Genomic DNA, 23,126 nt, shown 5'->3' with positions numbered 1-23,126 from the left:
TCTGAAATTGTGATCTCAAGTTCTACTTGGAGCTCCTTTTAAAATGACAGCAGATTGTGTTGCAGATAGCTGGTTAAGAGCAATTAAGACAGATGCATGGACTATGACTACCTACACGTCTCCCTTATGCTCTGTGCCTGCTATCTTCTCTTCTGCTTAGATAACAAAATGGAGCGCACAGATAAGGGGCCTGATATTTTCATTATTTCTCTTTTTATATCAAAAATCTGATGAACAGCTATGAGACAGCACTGTGTCATTCAGAAAATGTGTTAAACTTGCTATGAAATTCTAGCAGTGATAGCAGAGAGTAAAGATTTGCTAAAGTTGAATAAAAATGAACATAGGACTCATTTATTTAGTGAGAAGACAAACAGGCACAAAGACAGAGCCATAAAAATGGCTTATGCAGATTAGCTATTCACATTTTATGTCACACAGTGTCAATGAGTCAAAAAATGTGCGGCTATTTCCTAATGCGCAGGGCAAAATAGATGTTTGAATCAACTTAAAAGTTTCATACTGATCTAAAACACATTATACTCTTTTTTTCTTGTTTTTATTCCTTTCATCTTTTATATAGGTGTGTCTTTGAGCAACTGTTAGCCCATGTGCTCAAACATCTAGGACAGGCCAGGCTATATGTTAGCTGAGCTGGCCTCGACAATTCTGACACATTCAATTCATTCATTTTGAATTCGCATTCAGTTTTATTTATATAGTGCCAAATCACAACAACAGTCACCTCAAGCTGTTTTATATTGTAAGACAAAGACTAAACAACCCCTTATGAGCAAGCACTTGGTAACAGTGGGAAGGAAAAACTCCCTTTTAATAGGCAGAAACCTCCATATAACCAGCCCAAGGGAGGAGTGGCCATCTGCTGTGGATTAAATGCAGAGTGCTGTATAAACACATAGTCAGTGGAAAAAGGTGAATGAAGAAGAAACACTCAGTGCACCAGCAGCCAAGGACTATTGCAGCATAACTATGGAGGATTCAGGTCACATGATCCAGCCCTAAATATATACTATCAAAAAGGAAAGTTTTAAGTTCTTAAAAGTAGTGTCTCCAGAAATCTAAACTGGGATAGGCCTGAAAGCCTCCCATTCTACTTTTAAATGCCCCAGGAACCACAAATTAACCAGCAGTCTGAAAGTGAAACGCTCTATTAGGGTGATATGGTACTATGAGATCTTTAAGATAAGGTCTGAATATTCAAGACCTTAAATGTGAGGAGAAGGATTTTAAATCTGGCACTAAGGTGTGTGTTCAAAAAAAGAGGAGCTGAAAGCAGGTTCTAATAGCACTCATCCAGAGAGTGACAACAACATCCAGAGAGGGGAGGGAGAGTGTGTGTGTGTGTGTGTGTGAGGGGTAGGTGAAGCGGGGTGGTTGTAAAGGCATAAAAGATCATGTTGCGCTCACCTCATATGACCCCAACCGTCAACTGCTGGATTTGTTATTGCAGTTTTGTATATGGATGTGTTTTTGTGTTAAGGAGGGCAGAAAATAAAATGCTGCTTTGATTTTTAGTTCAATCATTTTGAGAAAAGAAAATGTCATCAACCATCACTAGCAGCCATTTTGAATTTAAAAAAAGCAGGTCACATAAGAGAAAGCACTCTGATCGCATGGAGAGAGAGAGAGAGAGACGGAGAGCGTAAAATGAAAGTCATGGTGACTCAACGGCTGTAACAGTGAAATTTTAGAAGTTGCAGAAGTGATCAGTTTAGACCATCGCGAACTGTCGCAAGCAGGGTGGGAAGAAAAAAAGAAAAGAGATGCAGACAGGGATGAGAGGAAAACGTAGCCCCTCGCGTCGTGTTTTTGTCTGTTACTGTGACATCACCAGCCTCGAGGAGCAGCTACAGATGGTGTCCACGGTAACAGAGCAGTCAGACACTTCTCCTCTAATACACAGTGACTCCTGAATCCGCCCGATCGCTGCCAGAGAGAGAAGCTCGGCAAAGGAAACGCTACAGATAGAGCTGGCCCTGCAGCCACGACTAGTTAAGGAGCATCTTTCACCGCTTGTCTGCGTTTCCAGTGCGAAAAAATTCAAACTATTGTCGACGAAAGATAGATACATCACCTCCGATAATTCTTATCACTGACCAGCTCTTTCGACTCCACCATGGGATCTCAGTCTGAGCAGGACATTGCACTGTCTCATGATAATGACGGGATTTAAGGATAATTATGCAAATCAAACGTGGGCTGGGCTATGGAAGCTTCAAATGCTTCTTTTTAGGGATTTTTCATAATACCTGATAATGAGTGAATAGATGAGTTTGTCACTGCTTCATGCAAGACATGTAAAAACAATCAAAAATGATTCATCCACATCATTAGCTGTTTCCCTAGAATCAGTGTAGGCTGATGAGCAGAGGGCATATTTGTCTTCATTGTTCAAAGTGTGTTTCAGGAAAGTGCTTCCAAGTTCAGGTGATAAGAACTATGAGGGGGGTTAAACTACATATTATAGGTCATGATTTAGTAGAATAATACGACGTTAATACAGCGGGGCTTTTTCACCAAGCAGCCGCTGCACTACTAAACTTTCCCTGCCTTCTTTAAGTTCAATCCAGGCCATGTTTTATTTTAATAGTGAGAGTCTGCACTTCCCCCGGTGAGCTCAGACTTGCCAAAATCCAGGCCAAACTGGGAACAATAATCCCACTGGCTACTGGGCAGGCTGTTTGATGATAAGTTGCAATAACATGTCCCACCCTGAGCGCACTCTCTTCTAGCTCTCTGTCTCACACTCGTAGACACACACCCAGCTTTGGTGATTGTGTGGGATTTAAACAAACAATGAACCAATGAGTAAAGAATGCTGGGTGGGGCTGTATCCCATCCTTTTAAGGAGCAGACGTGAAGCATGCAGCAAGATGTTGCACTGTGCATGTGCGCGAGCCAGCAAGAAGGAGGGAAACACGAGACAGGTGAAGAAAAACGTCTCTCCCGTGAAGACTATAGTTAAAAGTATTCAGTAAAATGGGGGCTTTTGTATCCATTTGACTTGCAACCTTTAAATATAGTTTGTTATAAAGGTCTGAATGGATTAAGGCCAAAAAAACAGATCATCTCTGAACTGCTGCTACATTATGAACTGTCCACACATGTCTTAGACGAGCCAGTTATTCTTGCATGTGGCACAGCTAAACAGCGATATGCAGCATTCAGTTATAATTCTGCTCTTTTCAGGAAAACGCCTGCAGAAAACAGGTAAACTGTAACTTCAAGGTCTTTAAAAGTGAGGCTAAGGAGATTCCTAGCTTTACTGTTTTTGGTTTTATTTGATTTTTCTAACATAATTTAACATATTCAACATGGTCACTTGATTGTTTCAATTTTTACTGTCTTATTTCTGGTATCAACGTTCTGATTTCGTGACAGCCCTACTTGGTAGGTTTACATTTTGTATATGTCAAGATGCAAACATCAGCTGAACCACTCAGTCTCCAGTTTATTAAACTTTTTCAAAGATTCCCCTAAAGGTTAAAATTTAATCAACTGAAACAGTGATTCTGTTTGGATTATATTTAACCCAGACTAACTATATGTTTGCCAGATGCTAGTGAAATAGGAGCTGGTCTATATTTTTTATAGTTCAAATTTTGTAATTTAAATACATCACAATCACTTGAATTCATTTTGTGATCTTTTGGTATGGTGGCCCTGAGAGGTAAAACGCCACTAAAGAACACAAAGCACAATGGACACGGTTTTGGGGAGACAATTACGTGACTGACGAGCTACAGAAGTGACAGAAACCAAAGCACGTGAAAGACTGCACTGAGACACGTTTAAAAGAAGCAGAGGACTCATCTGAGATGTCTGTTTTAATCACATGACTCAGACGATACTGTAGACACATGTTTGCTATTATCCGTTTACTGTTAGCTTGTCATTTGCGCAGCTGGTCGATCAACACTTCTGTTGTATTTGTCCTCTCAGGGCCACTGTACTTTGGCCCCCTCAAAAAAATAACTGGAAACTCTGCAGCATAATTTCCTGAGGACATCAATCTGTCCAAGCCTTTTACTAAAAAAATAAATACCTAAAAACAAACACACAATATTCTAGTTACTGCAGCCTAACCCATTTGAAGCGTGACCGTGGATGTATTTATATCCTGCATACCGTTAACCTACATCCTTTTAAACACACTACAGAGACAGTTACAGTTGATCCAACTTCACTTCCCCTCTTATCTTTGATGCTCCAGCGTTGTGGTGTGATGTTATGGTGTAAGATTCAGTTGTGTTGAGTTGTGCTGTGAAGCTACTCTGTTCTCTGTACTGCGTTCCACTGACTTCTGTCTAAACATACACAGAGATGAAAGCCCTTTCTCTTCACACACACTCTGAATGAAGCTTTGTTCTGCTGGGGAATAGCACAGACTCAAAGGACCGGACCCAGCGGTTGGTCTCTTTGTCTACCATGCACCCAAATATGGCATAAAACATAAAATACAGCTAATTCAGTCAATATACTAATGTGCACGTTGACTGGAATTTCCTGGTAAAACAGCAAGCACCCAAATTACTGGAAAAAAGAGCGAGCCAGAAATATTCCGATGTGATAGTCTCATCTTATCCCTGCTGAATTTGCAAGCATTAAGTAATTAGCAATTCACAATCAATAACACCCATTTAGAGAAGAGAAAAATTGATTTTCTTTTCTTTTCAGTCACTTAATTTAGCATCAAATTAACAGCAGATTTTGAAGAAAGCGAAGAAGACGGCAGAGGTCTTTGGAGTCTTAGTGATGTAGTGCCGTTTCTTTGCTGAGGCCTGCATGTCTATATCAGACCATAAACACGCACTCGTACTCATGCCCACATCGCCTTATTGGGGCTCAATGCACCCAGTAATCTGTGAAGTGAAGATTAGTGGTCAGAGAGTTGATGTGACCAGCGGGCCTTGTGGAGATATGAAGAAAAGAGGGAGTGTCAATCTATGATAATAGCCATACTGGTTACGGTGACGCATCCCCGCCCTCACCCAACAACGGCAGAGAGAATGAGGATTACAGGCTAGAATAGAGTTACAACACGGACCACACAGAGTGCGATAAGGTACGTCGTGTGGCTGTGGGAAAAATGTGAGCAGAATGCATCAGCGGATTTTCTGGGTTTTAGGAGAAAAATATTTCACAAATTGCAGCTGTGGTTCAAATGTAAACACCCACATGCATGAGACACAGTAGCATCCACATAAAACTATTCATATAGACACAGACAGACACACAAAATGCAGGCTGAGCAATGAGTTATTCACACTCGAGAGGGTGTTGGTTCTCAGAAATCCCTCAGGTCAGATGTCACGTACACAGGAGCTCTGGATCCAAACTTAGACCTCCCTCTGTTTTTTTCTCACATGCCCCCCTCCTCTCCCTGTCTGCCTCTCTCTCTCTTGCTATCTCTTGATACACAAACCAACTTTCATGTGACTTTGTTTACATTAACGTCCCCCTTTCTCAGTTTAGCGATGCTTCTCCTCCTGCGAGGTCAGTTTCTTGCTTTTCATTATCCGTGATAACAGAACAATCACACGAGTATTGATTTGAGCCGCAGCACTTTATGAAAGCCATCCAGTGCTCGCGACGTAGCCCGGTAACATTCATTTAATCATCTCCGAGCTCTGCCTCAGAGTGAGAAAGAAGAGTCGCTGAGCAGAAATCGCAAGTCTGAGGCAGCAATGACGCATCAATAGCAACACTGTTTCTGAAATGACTGAGGTGGGCTCTTTTTCTAATATTGGGCCTTCTGGGTTGAGAAATAAAGACTTTCTTTTATCTAAATGAGACATTTCAAAACTTAAAGCATGAGTAATGCAGTGGGATGCAATATATTCTCACTAAAGAATGACAAGTAGACTTACAATGCCCTGTATATATATACATATTTATTTATTTGTTATAAAATATATAATACAGTCGTGGTGTATAATGATCTTAGATTACAAAAGCAATCTGGAGACAGACAAAGAAAATGGGGAAGTGATCTTAATACAGAGAAAACAAAGTCACCTACAAAATAAAGCCCCTTAGCCTGGGATGAGTTACGTGTACCAATCTCCTTCCACATTTTTTTGTCTTTCAACCAAGACTCCATCATTATCTCTATCACTTCAGAGTGGCAGCGTTGTGATACATTTCAACCCTAAGCAAGACCTATAAAAGAAGGAAAAAAAGTTTAAAGGGGTCCTTTTTCTCTTTTATATACCTTCCTTTGGTCCCAGCTTTCTGCTCTCCCTTTTTTAACCCTTGTCACTCCCGTCACCATCTGCACAAGTCTCAGACAACAGGGGAAAAAAAGCCTCTTCTATCAGTAGCCAAGTAATAACCACGGGGAAAATGATTAGTTTAGTTTGCAGCACTAACAGATTTAATCTGGTATGTATTATGCTAATCTGATCTCACAGTCTGTAATCCTATCCACGGCTCTAATCCCACTGTCAACTGGCCTAATCCTGTTTCTGTGTGTGATTATGTCTTTTGGGCTTGGCACCAGCACGAGGACGATTTCACCCTCTTCCTCTCGTACAGCATTCTATCAAGTGGTTTAGCCTCATTCTCTTTCTATTATGGAAGATTATATTCTGATATTCATAAAGTTTGCAAAAACAACAGCTGGAACTAGCAACAGCTAACTTGCAACTTCAGAATTAAATCCAGCCTAAAAGATTTTGCAAGCAAGGCTACAGCCACAAATGCAAGTCATACGCTATATTCTGCTGTCTGTGAGCATCATATAAAGTAATTAGGGCTAATAATTGGTGTTCAGATTGTGTCACTGTTCCAGGTCAAGAAAACAACAACACATGAATTATCCTGCCTAAATTAAGCCTAAATTTGAGGGTGTTGACTGTGACTCATTGCTCAATAACATATAATGAAATAAACAAATGCATAATGGAGAATGTTTTAAGTTTCAGATTCGCCAAATAAGGTAAAAGAAGGTTTTCCTTGCGATGACAATGAAAACTGAATTGAAGACAAGCAGAAAGTGATTAAGACTGTTGCCATGAGTCTGACAGGCCCAGACACTGCGATTCTGAGAAGGAATGCACTTAAAGAAAAACAAGACAGGCACACAGAGAGCAATTGAGAAAGAGAAAAACACATGGACAGCTATCAACTATTTTTTTCCCCTTTTTGCCTCACAGTCACTTCTAGAAAGCATGTGAGTGTGCAGCGCCTGACATAGCCTCCTTAATGTTTTGGCGTCGATGGAGAGAAAAGAGGCAGGGTAAACGTGACAGCTGGACCGAGGAGGGGGAGTGGCAGAGTGAAAAGGTGTTAAGAGAATTGAATCTAAGTGAGCGGCTGTGCCCTCAAGCTACGCGCTCACCTGTCTTGTGGGATTGATGATAGCCTAGCTAACTGTAGCATCTGCTAGTACTGTTATCAGTAACTATTAATAAAGCTGATATAATTTTGTTTCTTTGTTATAAACTATATAGCGTCAAAAATGTAACCGAATGGGCACACCTTGCAGTTCATGTTATCTATTGATTTGAATCACGGACCAGTGGCATTACCAACACTAATTATAAAGTATTGTGCCAAAGTCTTGACCCACCTCTCCATTTTTTAAAAATATTTTGCTTCCAAGGAGCCCGAATTTTTGTAACTTTTTAAAGGTGGGCTTGATCAATACTTCTCCAGGGTTTCTGAAGCTCTTTCCAAGTTTCTTTACTTAGACTTTGGCTCGTTTTCAGTCCAGTCCTTGTGCCTGACCATTTTCAGAGGAATTAAGCCACTTTAGACTGACCCATAAGTCATTCAAAAATTATAAGACCACCTAATTCAAGGGATGAACCAGCGTTGTGTCTACATGCAAAGGACAATTTTGCAAAAAACACTTAAATACTAACTTTGTTACTGCACAAAAACACATAATTGAGTTGAATTTGACTGATATGAATTGAAAAATACCAAAGATAACAGCAGTTTTAATGAGATAAAATAGTAATTTTGCATCAACAAGGCAAAATAAAAATCCACCAGACCCAACACAGAACCTGAGACACAGATCTTTCAGTTGATCCATCTACTGTTCACTGAAGCCTTAAACAGAAATTGTCTTAGTGGAAGACTGGGTGTCAAGAAGCCATTCTTAATGAAATCAAACAGGAAGAAAAGGGCGAGGTATGCCAATTTAAACAACAAGTGGACTGAAAATCAGTGGCAGCAGTGCTCACGAAGTTACTATGAATCCAAATGTGAAATTCCTGGTTCAAATATTGTCCCTAAGAACAGAGGAAGTTGGGAGAGAGGTGAGTGTCTACGGTCATCTGTAAAACACGGTGGAGGCTCTATCATTTCCGCCAGTGGGGTTGGAGATCTTGCCAATTTGATGGAATTATGAACACAGAAAAGTACCATCAGATTCTGATACCATCTGGAAAGCATCTGATTGTCAACAGCTTCATGCTTTAGCATGACAATAATCCCAAACATACTGTCAATACAGTAAAACCATACCTGGCCTCCCTGGAGCCCAGATCTCACATTGCTGAAGCAGCTCGGGATCATCTTGACAGATAACAAAACAAAACGCAGCTAAGATCCAAAGAATAGCTTTGACTGTCCTTCGAGAAGCCTGGAGAACTATTCCTAAAGACTACTTAAAGAAATTACAAAAAGGTTTGCCAACCAGAGTTCAGGCTGTGTTGAAGAATAAAGGTGGTCACACCAAATATTGACTTTTGAGCTTGTTAGAATTGTAAAAACCACTTTTTGCCTTATATACTGTGTTTCCATATATGCACACATTTCAGTAAATCGCTGCACCTACTTCCCATTTTTCCCAACAAAATATAAAGAAATGAGGGGTGGACTCAGTACAGATTATGTTTTACGAGTTTCGGATAATTTAACGCTTGAATCGTGACTTTGATCTGTCAATATTTGCTACTGGGTGGAGCAAACAAACCCTCGGGCTATTTGTGGCTTTCTGTTAAGTCCGTACGTTAAAGACAGATTCAGAAAGGGCAGCTAGAGAAGTAATCATTGTATCACTGGTGTTATAAATGGGCCCAGTGTGATGCCGGGACAGGGACGGCTGACACCGAGAAGAAAAGACTGTTGTTGCTGATCTTCTGTCACATAAGCTCACAGACAAGATGCATAGATGTGCTGATGTGACAAGGATGCACACACAACCTAAAACAAGCAGGCCAAGGAAAAGGCTCTATGTGGTTTAGTGTGTGCATCAATCAGGATTAGCGTGGTCCAAGCATGAATGTGACAAAGACTTAAGAATAGGCCCATTGATGCCAGGAGAAAGAAAACTAAAAACGCCTACTTACTGAAATAAAATCCCAGTTATGGGTCTCAGTTTATTTTAATAAGCTAGAGGAAAGACTGAGCACAGCCACGCACAGCATCCGTTTAGCAGAAGCTGTATCGTACAGATGAATAAATCTACCCCTTAAATATATTTAAAGAGGAGAAAGAGCTTTTATGTATGCAGTCATAGAAATCCCATTAGGAATGCAATTAAGATGAAAAGTCTGCAAGAGGAGTTACATCATTCCTGCCAGAATCCGACTGAAAATTTGCACCATGCCACTGAAAACAAACCTTGCTGACTATGGCTTGCACTTTTTGAAAGTCAGTGTATCAAAAGCAAAGTGAGTACGGCTGACCTATGACCGACTTTGGATTCCACGTGCTCATCTGTGGCTGCTGTGTTGGAAAATGGCACATCTGTCTGTCTTTAGCGTGTGTGGTGTGCTTACGTTAACCCTTGCAGTTGATTTAACGTGGCAGAGTGTTCCTCAGGTTATCGCTGGCCAAAAAAAGTGACAGGTATTGAACGCACGTGGCCATATACAGTCAGTCATTGCGGAGACTGGCAGAAAAATTCGTTTGAAATCACAAAAATGCCGTCAGCTAGCAACATGGTTAATATTTACCAGAAAAGTCTGTCTGGTGTGTCTGTGTGTATTTAACCTCACTGTACTGGATCTAAACGTGCTGTCAAAATATGACCAGCGAAACGAGAGGAAAGGCAGATAGAGGAAAGAGAATGAACGGGAGAAAAAGCCAGACAGATGCAGTCCAGACCAGAAGTTGTAAATCAGGTGTAAAATAATGGCTAAAACAAAGTGTCAGGTCGCAGCTTTTATGCGTGTTTACATTGACGTAGACAGAGCCATGTGGGGAAATGTAAGCGACCTAATAAAAAGAATTACCACCAGCGTGAGGCGTTGAAAAGTAGCTGGACAGCAATGCATAAAGTCAAATAAACCAGCATATTTAACAGATTGTGGAAAATCCTGTGGGGAAAATGACTAATTTAAGTATTCAGTCTATAGATATTAACACACGATATATCTTCACTGGGGACGCTCCCTCAGCCTTTTACCACTGCTTGTTGTGGCATCTTTCCGTGATTAGTCTCAGCAGGGGGAAACCATCTGCAATCAGACTGATATCAGGTGATGCTCATGCTGTGACTTATGGGTAATTGCTTTTTTCTTTCAGTAACTTTTTTCTTTCATCATTCCTGTAGTTCACTTGTTACTTTTTTGTATATTTTTGAACTGCAATCTGTTTTTTCTGAATTTTCGGCTCACGTGGGAGGTATCATGAACAACAGGGAAACATGTATGCCTACATCCTCTGTCTAGCAGCTTGTTAGGCATTTACATGAGTATTTCTGCTTTTTTTTTTCAACATTTCTAGCAGCTGACTTTGGCAAACCGATTACCTTTTGTGTACCTCTGATAGATTTTTTCTTTTGTTAACCCCTATTATTGTTTTCTTCAAGTGAAAGTGAACTCTTAACCCATATTGACAGAAAAATTCACATGAGTCTAATTGCCAACCTCAGTCACACAGTTCTTTTTACACGGATGTAAAGCATACTTGAGACTTGGCCTTTTACAGTAGCACCTGCTTTATGTCGAATTTAATGTGCCGAAGCGAGAAAAAATGGTCCCTGAACAAATAATTGGTGTGCAGATGGTAAACAAGCAAATATTTCTCATTTAACATCCAGCTCGCCTCAAACAGTGCAGCAACACAAACGAAGCGGCCGCAACAGCACCACAAATCCCGATGTAACGCACGTGCATGTGCTCAGAAACGTGATGACAGTGGGTGTGTCAGGCTGGCAGGTAGACAAAGCACAAAGTCTATGCTGTGTGAAAGCATGTGTGTGTGTGTGTATCTTCAAATGGTTCTCTGTGGTAGACGATCAACTGCTTGCATTTTTAAACATTTGGGATGCCATCCGGGGTTAAACAAGGACCTGCTCCTGACCTAATTCCACACGGGTTTGTGTTGTACGATACGTGTGTGGTAATAGCTGTGCTAGTAGGGTAGTTATCCAGGTGTAATGTGACCCATCTTGCCCGGGAATGGGTGTGTCCTGATGCAACAGACAGACCGAGTGGAACAGCACAGAAGGCACTTTTAATGAGCATTAAAAACAAGCAACAACAAGTTCATTTACAGCAGAGAGCAACTTGCCTCATATACTAATGAGGCAAGTTGCGCGCTTGTTTCTGCAACATTAAGCCCCTGTTACACTCCTATCAGCTTTAGTGTACAAGCAGAGAGAACAAGTGGTATCAACTAGAGTGAGTTAAAAGTAAGTTACTACGCTGTACCTCCTCGAAGTATCGGGTATATTTTAAACATCTGCCTCATCAGTTAATCTGTTGCTTAGATTAGTTTTAGCTATGAGGCGCGTTGTTTATTAAGATTCCAATTTATTACACCTCACCTATCTGCTCTGCAGTTAATCATTGACGGGCAAAGTTACAAAGCTGACTTTAAATCAGGGAGTCCAGGCTACCATTATCCCTCTCTAAATATTTACCCTGCTTCGACATAGCTGAGCTGTCTGTGCTGCACCAACCAGATAGACAGGCAACAGAAACGGCTGCACTCTGAGGTTAAGGCCAAGTGTAAGGCCAGCAAACACCCACAAGCATCTTGTTCAAGCACGGGCAGATTCAAAAGCACCTCCACTCTGTTACGGGTCTGTGGCCTAGATGGATACGTGGTTGTAATTGATTTTCTAGCTTGAGGGAATGTGGTGCACATATGATTACTGCCATGAGAAATCATGATTTAACTCCTTTTTACTATTTCTGGTATCAATATATTATGTACAATGTCATTTAGTGCCGGACAGATGTTTGTGAGGCCGTGACCGTGACAAAAAAAAAAAAGAAGAAGAAAAAGGCCGAAAAGAGAGCGAGAGTGGCTGTTGGGGAAATGACTGGCTTTGGGTGTGACCTGCTCAGCTATGCACTAGTGATCATGTGAGACCTGTGCTAATTATACACTTCTCAAGAAGAAGGTCGATCCTCTCTCATGGGCAGAAAACATGTGCACATGTGTCCAGGAGGCTGCATTAGTGTCTGCGTGTTGGGAGTGGGCAATGTGGCTTCATGTAACACAACTCATTCGAGAGTTAGTCCTATTTCAACCTCTCAATCTGTGTTAAAGAGAATTAGGGCAGCTGATTTTTCACTCAGTGCTGCTTCGGGTCTGTTTAGAAAGACTAATGCAGAGAGAGTGTGTGTGTGTGTGTGTGTGTGCAGAACTAGAGGTTTATGCCTTATCATATGGTGTGAACAATTATCTGACAAATCCACAGGTTTTCTTTCTGATATTTCCTCTATCCTCTTTTGCTCTTTCTCTGTCTTTTTACTTTCTGCTTCTCTTTCCATTGTGGGTTTCGGAGACCTGCTCTGTTTTTCATTACCAGTGGAAAAAATGGGGCGAGTGGTTTAAAAAAAAAAAAAAAAAGTATTACCCATCTCCATTAATACACATATCCTAGTGGAAAATGAGTCTAAACTACTAAAAAAGGACTTCAGAGTCCTTCAAAAAGCCACCGTATACTTGCCAGTCACTCCTTTTTAATGGCAACCTTTACCTCAGTGTGACAATTTAAACATCCGCCTGCAGATAAAAGCACCACTGCTCTCTCAGTCAATATCCTCTCGCAGTCAGTAACACTGAACTCAGGAGTCTGTGACATGTAGGTAACGTTGTGTTATGTCTGTAGCAGTGATGCTGCTGCAGCAGGTCTCCAGTTTGCTAAAACTTGAATATAACTGGATGCCACCTTTTTTTTTTTGTTTTGGCTATTTTAACATGTTAATCCAAATTATTTTCTGACATCTGGCAACACAATATTTTAACTATGTGAGGCTGAGTAAACTAAACTGCTTATGAGTATTATGAGTGCCTTATGTCCCACTTTTGCAAAGTTGCAGTGTTTTGAGAAGATTTCAGGAGATTAAGCTGTGAAAATATATTAAACTTTTCTTGTAATTTTCATGTGCACAGGTGAAGAAGCTGCTGAACAGTCAGCTTGGGCCTGACAATGTTCTTTTGTCCACATCTGGCTGTAACAACTCTTCCCCTGAGTTGCGCTGCGCACACGCTGTCCTCATCCTAACCCTGCTCACATGCAGTCAATGACCACGAGTCACCAGTATCTGCTGGACAATACAAACACGAAAAACATACAGTGCCAAGTCAATGCTGGAAACTTTGGGTTGAGGTCCACCCATCTCCAGAGATCTTGTGCTCCGATAAAAAGAGTCATTGTGAAAGAGCGAGAGAATCGACGAGAGTGAGAGAGAGAAAAAAAAGAGGTGTTTGCTTTCCTGCTGCTGCCTAAAAATGGAAAATTACTGCATACAGTTCCCCAACTCTGCTCTAAAGCAGATACACATATAGAAACACACACAAACCCCTTATAACTGCCCTTAGGCCTCTGAACAGGAAGTGGTTTCAGCGAATGAGAGCTACATGATGACGCTATCGCCTTATTCGTTTCTAGCTGCTGAGCTTTGCTTAGGGCATCCGTATGAGTTTGTACATCTGGCTATTCATCAGACTGTTCGTCTGCTTTTCTATTCGAACACTACCACACAGCAAACATGATCACTTCCAGAATAACTGCGCTATTGTAGTAAATTCATGCAACTGTGTTTATGTGCAGTGTAATCAGTCGGAAAAGCAGCCGATTCTTGAATGAATTCCATTTGGAAGTAAACACTACTCAAAACATTTCGGACTGCGCCAGAAAATTCCACAGCTCTGTGTTAAATATGCCGGACTGCCTCACCTAACCCCACCGCCAAAACACCCACCCCCTCCATTCTGCACCCTTCATCACATGTTCCAGTCACCTGACCAGAAATAGGTCGGACCAAGGAGAGCACATGCTGTGGCCAGATGGTGCACTCCAGTTTGTTATTTCCAGTTTGCAACACCATAAATTCCCTCAAACTGCCTGTCAGACCGAATATGCTCAGTCTCTTATCTGTATCTCTTTATCGACTCCAGATTTCCTGCTCGCCACTTCTCCTTTCTTACCTTGAGCGAGTCGAAGCAAGCGATGACCCGTCCGTTGTCCACCTGGCAGCTCTTGGCTGGGTGAGCGAACTTGCACTCCTGGTCGGAGCGTGAGCAGGTACCCCTCTGGAACTCCCGGCATACTTCCAGTGTCAGCCACTTTGTGTCACGGATGTGTGTTATGTTCATTGCCATCTCAAGACGCCGGCAGAAAAAAGTATTCCGAGCGGAGATCTGTTCGAAAACTCTTCGAAATCTGTTCAAATTAAGTAGCTATAGTGTTGTTATCCACAATCTTTTTCTTTTTCTGTTTACTTATCAGTGTTGTCACTGTCTGGGATACTTGTCCGTGAAGATGAAATGAAACACTCAAAAAGAAAAGTTCCTACTGATTGACTGGGCTCCTTCTCCAAAGTAAAATGTTGCAGGATGGCTGTGGATGTAAGCAGGTCCTTTTCTTGATCAGACAGCGGCTGATAGAGTTATTATATCCAGGGGAGACTACTTAGCTTAACAGTCAAGCTGCCTCTCTTGGTTAGACTTTTCTCTCTCACTTGTTATTGCTTACTGAACTGCGTCATCTATAACATTCCCAGGCGAAGGTGACAGCCGAACTGAGAGCCCTCTGGTTAGGTGCAGTGAAGCAGGCAACAAAGGTGACAGTCTAGGTGTAGCCTGCTACAAGAAGGTTAAGGACACTGAGGACTAAGTGGAGGCTTTAGAGGGTTGAAGGCGAAGGTGAAAGGCAAGGTGATGCTGTGTGGGCCTGGTGGTGTGTTGGGCTGCTGTGGTAAGGCTGGTCAGCTGGTGGATAGTTGCTGGCAGCAGGGCCGTCTTACAGTGAGGAGAGCGGAGTTTGGAGTCAGGCTGCGTGGAGTGGATGATGATGGTACAGTGGATGGGGTCGGAGCGAAGGCTGCGAGGAGGGTGTGGCTGCTGTCCTTGTACTCGTGTTGCTGTGGCAGCAAGCGAGCGAGGCAGGGGGGAGGGTGGAGCTTCAGCTGTAGAAGCAGGTCAAAGCTGCAGCAGACATCAGGGAAGGCACTTCCTCTGGGGAGATAAAGAGAGAGATAGAAGAAAGGGGAAAAAGGAACGAAAGATTAGTCTATATACAACACGTTAACAAAAAGAAGATAACAACTATCATGTTTGTTTTCCCGCTCGTGTGTCTTTCAGAGAAGATTCTGACCTGCAGGATTTTTAAAGTCGTGCCACTGCTGAGCTATGCAGCTGTGGGAGTGAAGAATATGTAAAAATCTCAGAAATGCAGGGGTGTCAGCGAAAACAAATAAAACTTTCACCCGCCCTACGCTCTAAACACACATAGTGCAAGCACACCTTCATCAGGCCATGCTACGCACAAACAGACACACACACATAGAGAGAGAAATGCACAAAGCAGCCATTCACAACTTTCCACATCATCTGGACAACGCAGAGAAAAGCACATCAAATCCCGTATCACTTACAGTCCAGTACAGCAAAGCCGGCCATTGCAAATGTGTTTAGAGGTGAAAGAAAGGAAGAGAGTGAAAGCAAGGGGGAAGTTGAGGCTGGGCATGAGGGAGAAGAGTTTAGTCATTTCCTTTCTTGCGAAGCCTTGTGAGAGCGGTGGCCAATGAGAGCTTGCGGAGTTGCAGCAACATTCTGGGCCGAGCGCCAGGTGAGAGCAAGGGGGAGGAGCGAACAGGAGGCTGACCTGCCCGCTTGCTGTTGAAAGACACACAGGCTGAGCTGTTTCTGCCTTACAAGATAACCTGTTTCCTTATCAAAACAATAAAATTCATGGACTCCAGAGATAATGTCATTTTATTTTTAAATAGGAAATACCACCGTTGCAGTAAGGCAATGCAGATTGCAAAGGTCTCGCACAAATGCAAGCTCGCACGCAATAATTGTGCAGAACACGATTGAACGAAACAGCCTGGTTATTATTTCACTGTCAGAATTTTCCCATTTATCATTTTTAAATGAGTTTATACATTTAAATGAGTCGTTTTTTGCTTTGCGTTTGTTTTGATTGTTTGTTTAAATTTTGCATTGCTGCCAGTGGTTTCTATTTTTGGTGAATCCATTGTATGGGGTCTGTTGGGGGAATCTGCATGATTGGGATCCCAGGGGCCCATCCTGCCCTTATCGCTAAGCCAGAGTAAGTCACCACACCCTGTGTAGTGAAATCGCTTTCCCCAGAAAAGCATGTGCACCCTCAGCAATGCCACCAACCAACCACTGCTAACTTTACAACACTGCAACGCACTATATCAGAGCCCTGCAGCAGTGCAGCGCAGCCCATGATGAGCCAGCACCATGGATAAACAGTGTATTTAGAGAAAGAGAGAGAGAGAGAGAATGACAAAACATTTCAGTTTCACCTTGGATGACCCTTATGCTAGCAAATGTAGCAATGTAGCATTAGAAATGACCTTTGGCGTGTATTCGGAACGCAAATCCTGCAACGACCATACTCGAAGGACTACACACATACCCAGACAATTATCTTTCATATCACGCGTTATATGGAGATCAAAATAAATTAACTTTCCAATGAAACACAAACATAAAATATCTGTCTCTTCACTATAACTAGTGCTGTGTCAGTTTTTGGATCGATCCGATACCAAAGGAATACATATACACGGCCAGTATTGCCGATACCAGTAACGATAACCTATAGCGGGAGTTTATGTAGTGGAAAGCAGTGTGTCATGATTTATGAGCTGAATCATCATCTATTCATATTTTAATAATTTCAGCATATTTTAATGACCCCTAAATCGTTATGATTTTTTACTTTCCACAGTAATTAGTTGATACAACAAAGCACACGTTTCAGCTTTTTCATCTATTTTAAAACTGTTTTTCTTTAGACCTGGAATGTAAATGTGCCTGTATCTGAAGCACTTTGGATCAACTTCTGTTGTTTAAATGTGATGTGACACAATTCAGTGGGCTACATATTGAGAGGTTAGAAACAAAGTATCACTCTGATACCAACACCAGCGTTGGTATGAATACTAACGATATTTGGATCGATCTGCACACCTCTCTTATCTTAGCAAATGTTGCGCAAGAAGCAATAGTTTTCCTGCCGGTTTAAAAACTCTTTTATGCCAAAAAACATTTTTGAGTAACAGAACTTAGATTGAATATCTTCGTCAGAGTGCAACTCTTCCAGCATGCTGCACGTCATACTTTTGTTTGTGTGACTCGGGCCACATTTCTGTTCCCATGAACTCTATTCACGTGGAGTCATTCATCAACTTGCGCACACTGCTGCATAAATGTCAAGTCAGTCGAGAGTAATCTTTATGTGTGTTCATGAATGGTCTGTTATTATCACTAAATGTTGACCTTACATGTACCTATTACAATTGAGTCTGATGAGGCATTTAGTGACACACTTTTACTACCAAGTACACTTTGTGGGGTTCAGCTGAACCATGTTGTCTGGACACTAATGAGGTGGAACAGAGACATCTAATTGTTTTTTTTGTTTTTTTAAACTAAAAGGCACCTGGAACTGTCTTCAATCAAATGCGAGGGTGTGACGACTTGATGCATTAAAAGCTGACAGCCCCCTGAGTCTGTCGGTTTGTCTAATCAGTTTCTGTGGTTTTGGTCAGATGAGAACACAGCTGTGAGGGAGAAACAATGTAATATGGTGTAAGACGAGCCAGAGTAATAATGAATCCTCATTATGATCCATCATGTCTGGACAAGGGCCTCCTTCCCTTATTGATTTCCTCATCTCTACAGTTTTTTTCTGTTGGTGTGCCACTCCCTCTATCTAATTCCACTTTAACTGTCAGTGCTCTTTGAGTATCCATTTCAAATCAGCGAGTGTTTAACATTATCTTCTTCTCTGCTCTTTCCACAAAATTTCTAACAGTAATATAATTTGAACAGGTGGATCTATGATTTCCTTCCTATTGTTTCGGCCACCTCAACTCCACCCACGTCTCTGCCTTTGTGCCCTCGGTGTGATTATCTGGCCTATGTTCTCGTTCAGCATCCTCGGCAGCCCTCCCTTAGACTCCAAGGTCTTGTAAGCTGGTGCAAGGTCGATCAGAGTGGAGGAAGGGGAGACAGCGAGAGAGCGCAAGCAAGACATTCTTCCTATCGCTCTTTTAGGACACGTGGTAGTAAGACTTTGGGCCGACAAGAAGAGGAAGCGGAAGAAGAATCGGTCCTGTGACAACAGCATACACTTTTATGGCATAAACAGTTTTGAAAATCAAGCCTCCACATCTTTTACTTTCTCTTCCTTTTGAGCCATGAAACAAATCTGTTCTCGCTATGAAAAAACAGAACAAACTGTCAATATTCACCCTACGCCGAAAGCCCCTACAAATCATAAAACCTGACACTGATATGCATGGTGAATGGTGCTGAATGGCAGTCGTGCATGAAAACACGCCTCAGCTGACTGAAAAGTGGAATCTACCAAAGACACATGCTAATCTGGCAGCTGGTTTTGGGATTTTGGAGTCCTTATTGCAACCGGAAAACTCAGCAGGGCCGAGAAAACAAGAAATAAGGTGTGGCTCACAGTTATGATAAGACTTCCTGAAAAAATGAGCGACACATTATTAGTTTAGATAAACGTGGCTTGACTTCATGGCCACGAAATACTTAAGGCTCTTTATTGCATAGACGCATAAAATGGAATAACTAGCGCAGTATTAACAGAGATTAATCTCAAGAAAATGCACGTATGCTACTGGTTATATTGCACCATCTGGTATGGCTACCTAATTAGCAAACCACAGCTTCGAGGCGGAGCTTCTATTTTCGACTGTGACAGCGGAGAAAGACGCAGTCATCCCTTTTGGTTCGCTGCTGTTCAGCGCAGGGAGTGGTTTCAGCATTTTGCCAGAGGTGGTGTCAGGGTGACAGTGTGCTGATACAGGTCGTCACGCTGTACGAAACACAACACCTCTGGACTTGCTGCTCAGAAGCTAGCATGCCAATACTGCCCTCGCTGACCTTTACACGCACTTACACACCGGTGCATACCTGGACACATATTGATACTTTCTTTATCTTTTCTGCATTGACGCACAAATGTAGAGGCTAAATGATGCTGCTCTGCCCACCATAGAGTTTACGTGCAACACTGAGTAAGCTGTATTTGTGAGATCTCAGTTGGTTGAGAGACTGCATTCAGTAAGGTATCCAAAAAAATTGGTGCAAGTGTATACAGGACACACTATTTACTTACACTTCATTTATTAGTTTTGTTTTAATGTGAGTACAGATCACATGGACAGAGAGCTGTGCAAATATAACATTGCTGTTCTGAGCTGTGCCACATCTGTTACTCTTATCAACTTCATTGGCATGCTCGTCCTCATCATAAAGTCATTAACTTGTCTTATTTATTAGTCGCATCAAGTTATGTATTTGATTAAGGTTTCCTGAAAGTAACTCTTTGGCTAGAAACGCAAAACTAACAATGCCTATTGATTCTCTAGAGGAGCAAACCTCTGGAGACAATGAGAGCTCTTGTGTGGCACACATGGACAGCGCTAAACACACACACACGCTGACAACATACATAAGCGAGAACCTGTGTAAACACACAAACCTCTATCCGACTCGACACTGGGCATTCTTAAACTGTGGTGAATATCTGATTGTGGGCAACACTGCATCTTTGTGCGCACATGTGTGTGTAAGGATGTTGTGAAATCAACAGACAGTGAGGATAATGGCGGGCCTTATGGTTTATAGAGTGGCTCGCTGGCTCGCGTTTATGTCGTCTGTGTCAGTACACAGAGAGACAGGGGCTAATTTCTACTGAAACGCTCTAAGACGATTGCAAATAGCCAAAAGTAAAGTAAGATAACAAGTGAACAATTCACAAGTTTCAAAACAAGAGAATCATATGCTCTGACCTTTGCAGTCACCGGATCTCAATCTGACTGAGCAATCGTGGAAGATTCTGGGTGGGTATATGGAAAAATATCCTTTAGAACTGCAGTGTTGATTCCTCTGGGTGTTCAGAAAGTGTAAAATCCAGGATATTTTGAACTTATACCCTTACTCACTACTTAATAAGACCCTATTTAAGAAGTTACTGAATCCCCAAATTAAACAGAAGCACTGCTTAACCTAGGTGCATTACACCTACAACAAAAAAATGCGTACTTTAATTTGTTTCAGCCGATGATCAGGAAGTGTTGCCGTGACTGTGTGATTTTGCCCAATAAGACCACAGCAATATTGCTAAATCTTTTTTTTTCCCCTGCAAAGTAGCACAAACTGTCAGTCTGAAATTTCTCTCCTCATTATTTCCTTTTAAGGTCACAACTCTGCAACTGTCTGCTATATTTTTCATTTAAATATTTGCAGAACAAAATTTTCATTCCTGGACAAACACTAAGGCATCTAATCATGTGTTCCACTACTAATCCCACGCTAAGCACCTATATTTGGCTGCGTTATCTGTGTATTTTATGCAAAGACACATTACCAGTCACCAATTTTATCTTCTGCCCTAATCACCAGTGACCACGTCATGCAATGTCTCATGCTTGCATTGACCGAATATTACTGGGGCCCCTTCTCTGCTAGACTGAGGCAAAGGTTGCTAGAAAAAGCCCGAGCGAGAGAATCAGACTAGCGGGACGGTGGCGTTATAAATGTTACAGCCATCTGACACGCTGTCGGAGATGAAGAGGCCTAAGAAGTCATGGCTGTCAAGAGAAACAAGTAGAAGCTTGTGTTGACATGTGTACCTCCGGACAGAACAATAATGAAATATCTAGACCCTTATTACTGGCAGCACAAACAGCAGCTTTGACACATCAGTCATCCCACATACTAGCGCTGCTGTGTAGCTCTGATAAAATGGGCACTGCTGCTATCGTGTGATGTCTAAAACAGAAACCTGAAAATAAGAACAGGAAGAAACATGCATCAAGTCAGGTTAAAACCTCATTTATTAGTGGTGTATTACTTTGCTAAGGGCATTTCTTATTTTTAGCTTAGCTTAAAGTGTGTCAATGCTCGGGCAAAACTGTGTCAAACTTCCTCAGAGAGGATGAAATGTGGTTGTATCACCAGAAGCATACAGAGAAGCCCTCGTGTAATAAAGGCTTAACCTGTCAGCGCACATTCAGCCAGGCACATAATCCTTTCTGTAGGGCAGATTCTAAATGATAGGAAGCACATATAAATGCAGAGTAATTTGCACCTGAATGTATGCACGTATGCGACTCGACGCCGAGAGAGCAACGTGATCTTACGACTTCCTTATCTGCCATAATCACAGTGACACGTTCTTTAGCCAGACAGAAATTGACAGTCTACCTGCAGTGCACCTATTGTGGAGATTTTTCCAAAGTCTCTACTAAGTAATCTGCCACACATCTGTCTTTGCTGCGACTGCTCACATGTGTGCACATACTTGGGTGTGTGTGCTACTGTCTGAGCCACCATGAATCCCTCTAAGTCACAACAACAACATTCCTCATCATTGCACCAACCACCAACAAGCCACCGAGGGTATACTCAGAGATCATGAGGAGAAGGACAAAGACGGGAGGAGAAGGAATGAAGGCGTCAGATACTTTTAGAAATAAAATCGTGACCAGCTGCTGTTCACAAATTGTTTTAAAGCAACAAACAAACAGCGAAATTAATGTAATTGGTGCTAAAAGATATTATTGTATGAATTAAAATGCTTTTCGTTCCTTATAAACTAGTCTGATCTACACGGACAAACCAGCCTGGTCTGTAATCGCTTGGAAAAAAGGTATTACAGTACACTGCAAGTCACCCAAACAAAGTAAACTCTTAAGTCGACTTACTTTCACTCCCGTTTAAAGATCAACAAGTAAAACCTTCTCCATTTACGCGGTCTCCTTCTCCCATGTTTCTCTGTCCTTCTTTCCCCTCTTCCCTTCTCTTTGCAACTTTCTTCCTCTCTCTCTCTCTCTCTCTCTCGGTTACTCCCCCCTCTGTCAGACGCATGCAAACACTTACTTAGAGACACACACACACACTCCCACAGACAGAGTCACCCCCTCACACACTCTCTCCTCCCGCGACCCGAAATGCTTGGCAAACATTCTAACGTACTGAAATACTGCTTGCCATATAAGGTAGCACCAGCTTCACATGTCACACATAATTTACATACGGCGGGGCGGGAGTTTGCCTTACACAGGGCACTCATGTTAAGGAAACACACATGTGGTAGATCCATGCTTTCGCTTTGGGCTGACACAGCAAGAAAGAGGGAAGACGTATAGGAGAGTCAAATGATACCATTCTCCCTGTTAACCAAGCCCTGAAGGATAACTCCAAACATGTCCTATGTTGAGTCAGGCAGAGGGAATGAAAGCTGAGTGGGCGATCTATTGATCCTCTCCACTGCTTCCTGGAACAACCACGGCCCTCTAAACACACACACACACACACACACACACAAGCAAATTTTCTTGCTAACTAGCGCTACCCTCAGGAACGAGCTATTGTGTGACTGTCTGGTGTGAGCCAAGAATGTGTCTAAATGTGTGCGTGCCTCATATATATATATATATATATATATATATATACACATATATATACACACATACACACACACATATATAAATATACACACACAACAAGCCATAACAAATGGAAGTTAGCCATGTGGTACACACACACCTACACACACACAGAGAGCAGACACCAAGGCAAACAATCTCCACATCTCTACCTATTCTCCATTGCACAAGTGCCTACTTTGGAAAGTAAAGGCAGCACACACACACACACACACACAC

General features: G+C 42.0%; 1 protein-coding gene across 25 annotated transcripts in view; it reads right to left on the bottom strand.

Annotated features, from left to right (window-relative positions):
• mbnl1 (muscleblind-like splicing regulator 1) overlaps window positions 1-23,126 on the bottom strand; it is a 40,668-nt gene that overhangs the window by 13,077 nt on the left and 4,465 nt on the right. For 5 of the 25 annotated variants that reach the window (XM_040022521.1, XM_040022523.1, XM_040022529.1 and 2 more), the window contains exons 1-2: window positions 22,164-22,866; window positions 14,371-15,399 (exon numbers count right to left, since the gene is read on the bottom strand). In XM_040022521.1, coding sequence (XP_039878455.1) covers window positions 14,371-14,544 — 174 coding nt within the window. In that variant the 5' untranslated portion in view covers window positions 14,545-15,399; window positions 22,164-22,866. The other 20 variants (XM_040022527.1, XM_040022526.1, XM_040022528.1 and 17 more) reach the window with 10 other exon arrangements.

This window comes from Simochromis diagramma, unplaced genomic scaffold, assembly GCF_900408965.1.
Source record: "Simochromis diagramma unplaced genomic scaffold, fSimDia1.1 OVJJ01000205.1, whole genome shotgun sequence".
Taxonomy (NCBI): domain Eukaryota; kingdom Metazoa; phylum Chordata; class Actinopteri; order Cichliformes; family Cichlidae; genus Simochromis; species Simochromis diagramma.
The sequence above is the reverse complement of the archived record's forward strand: the minus strand, read 5'-3'. Positions and strand labels throughout refer to the sequence as shown.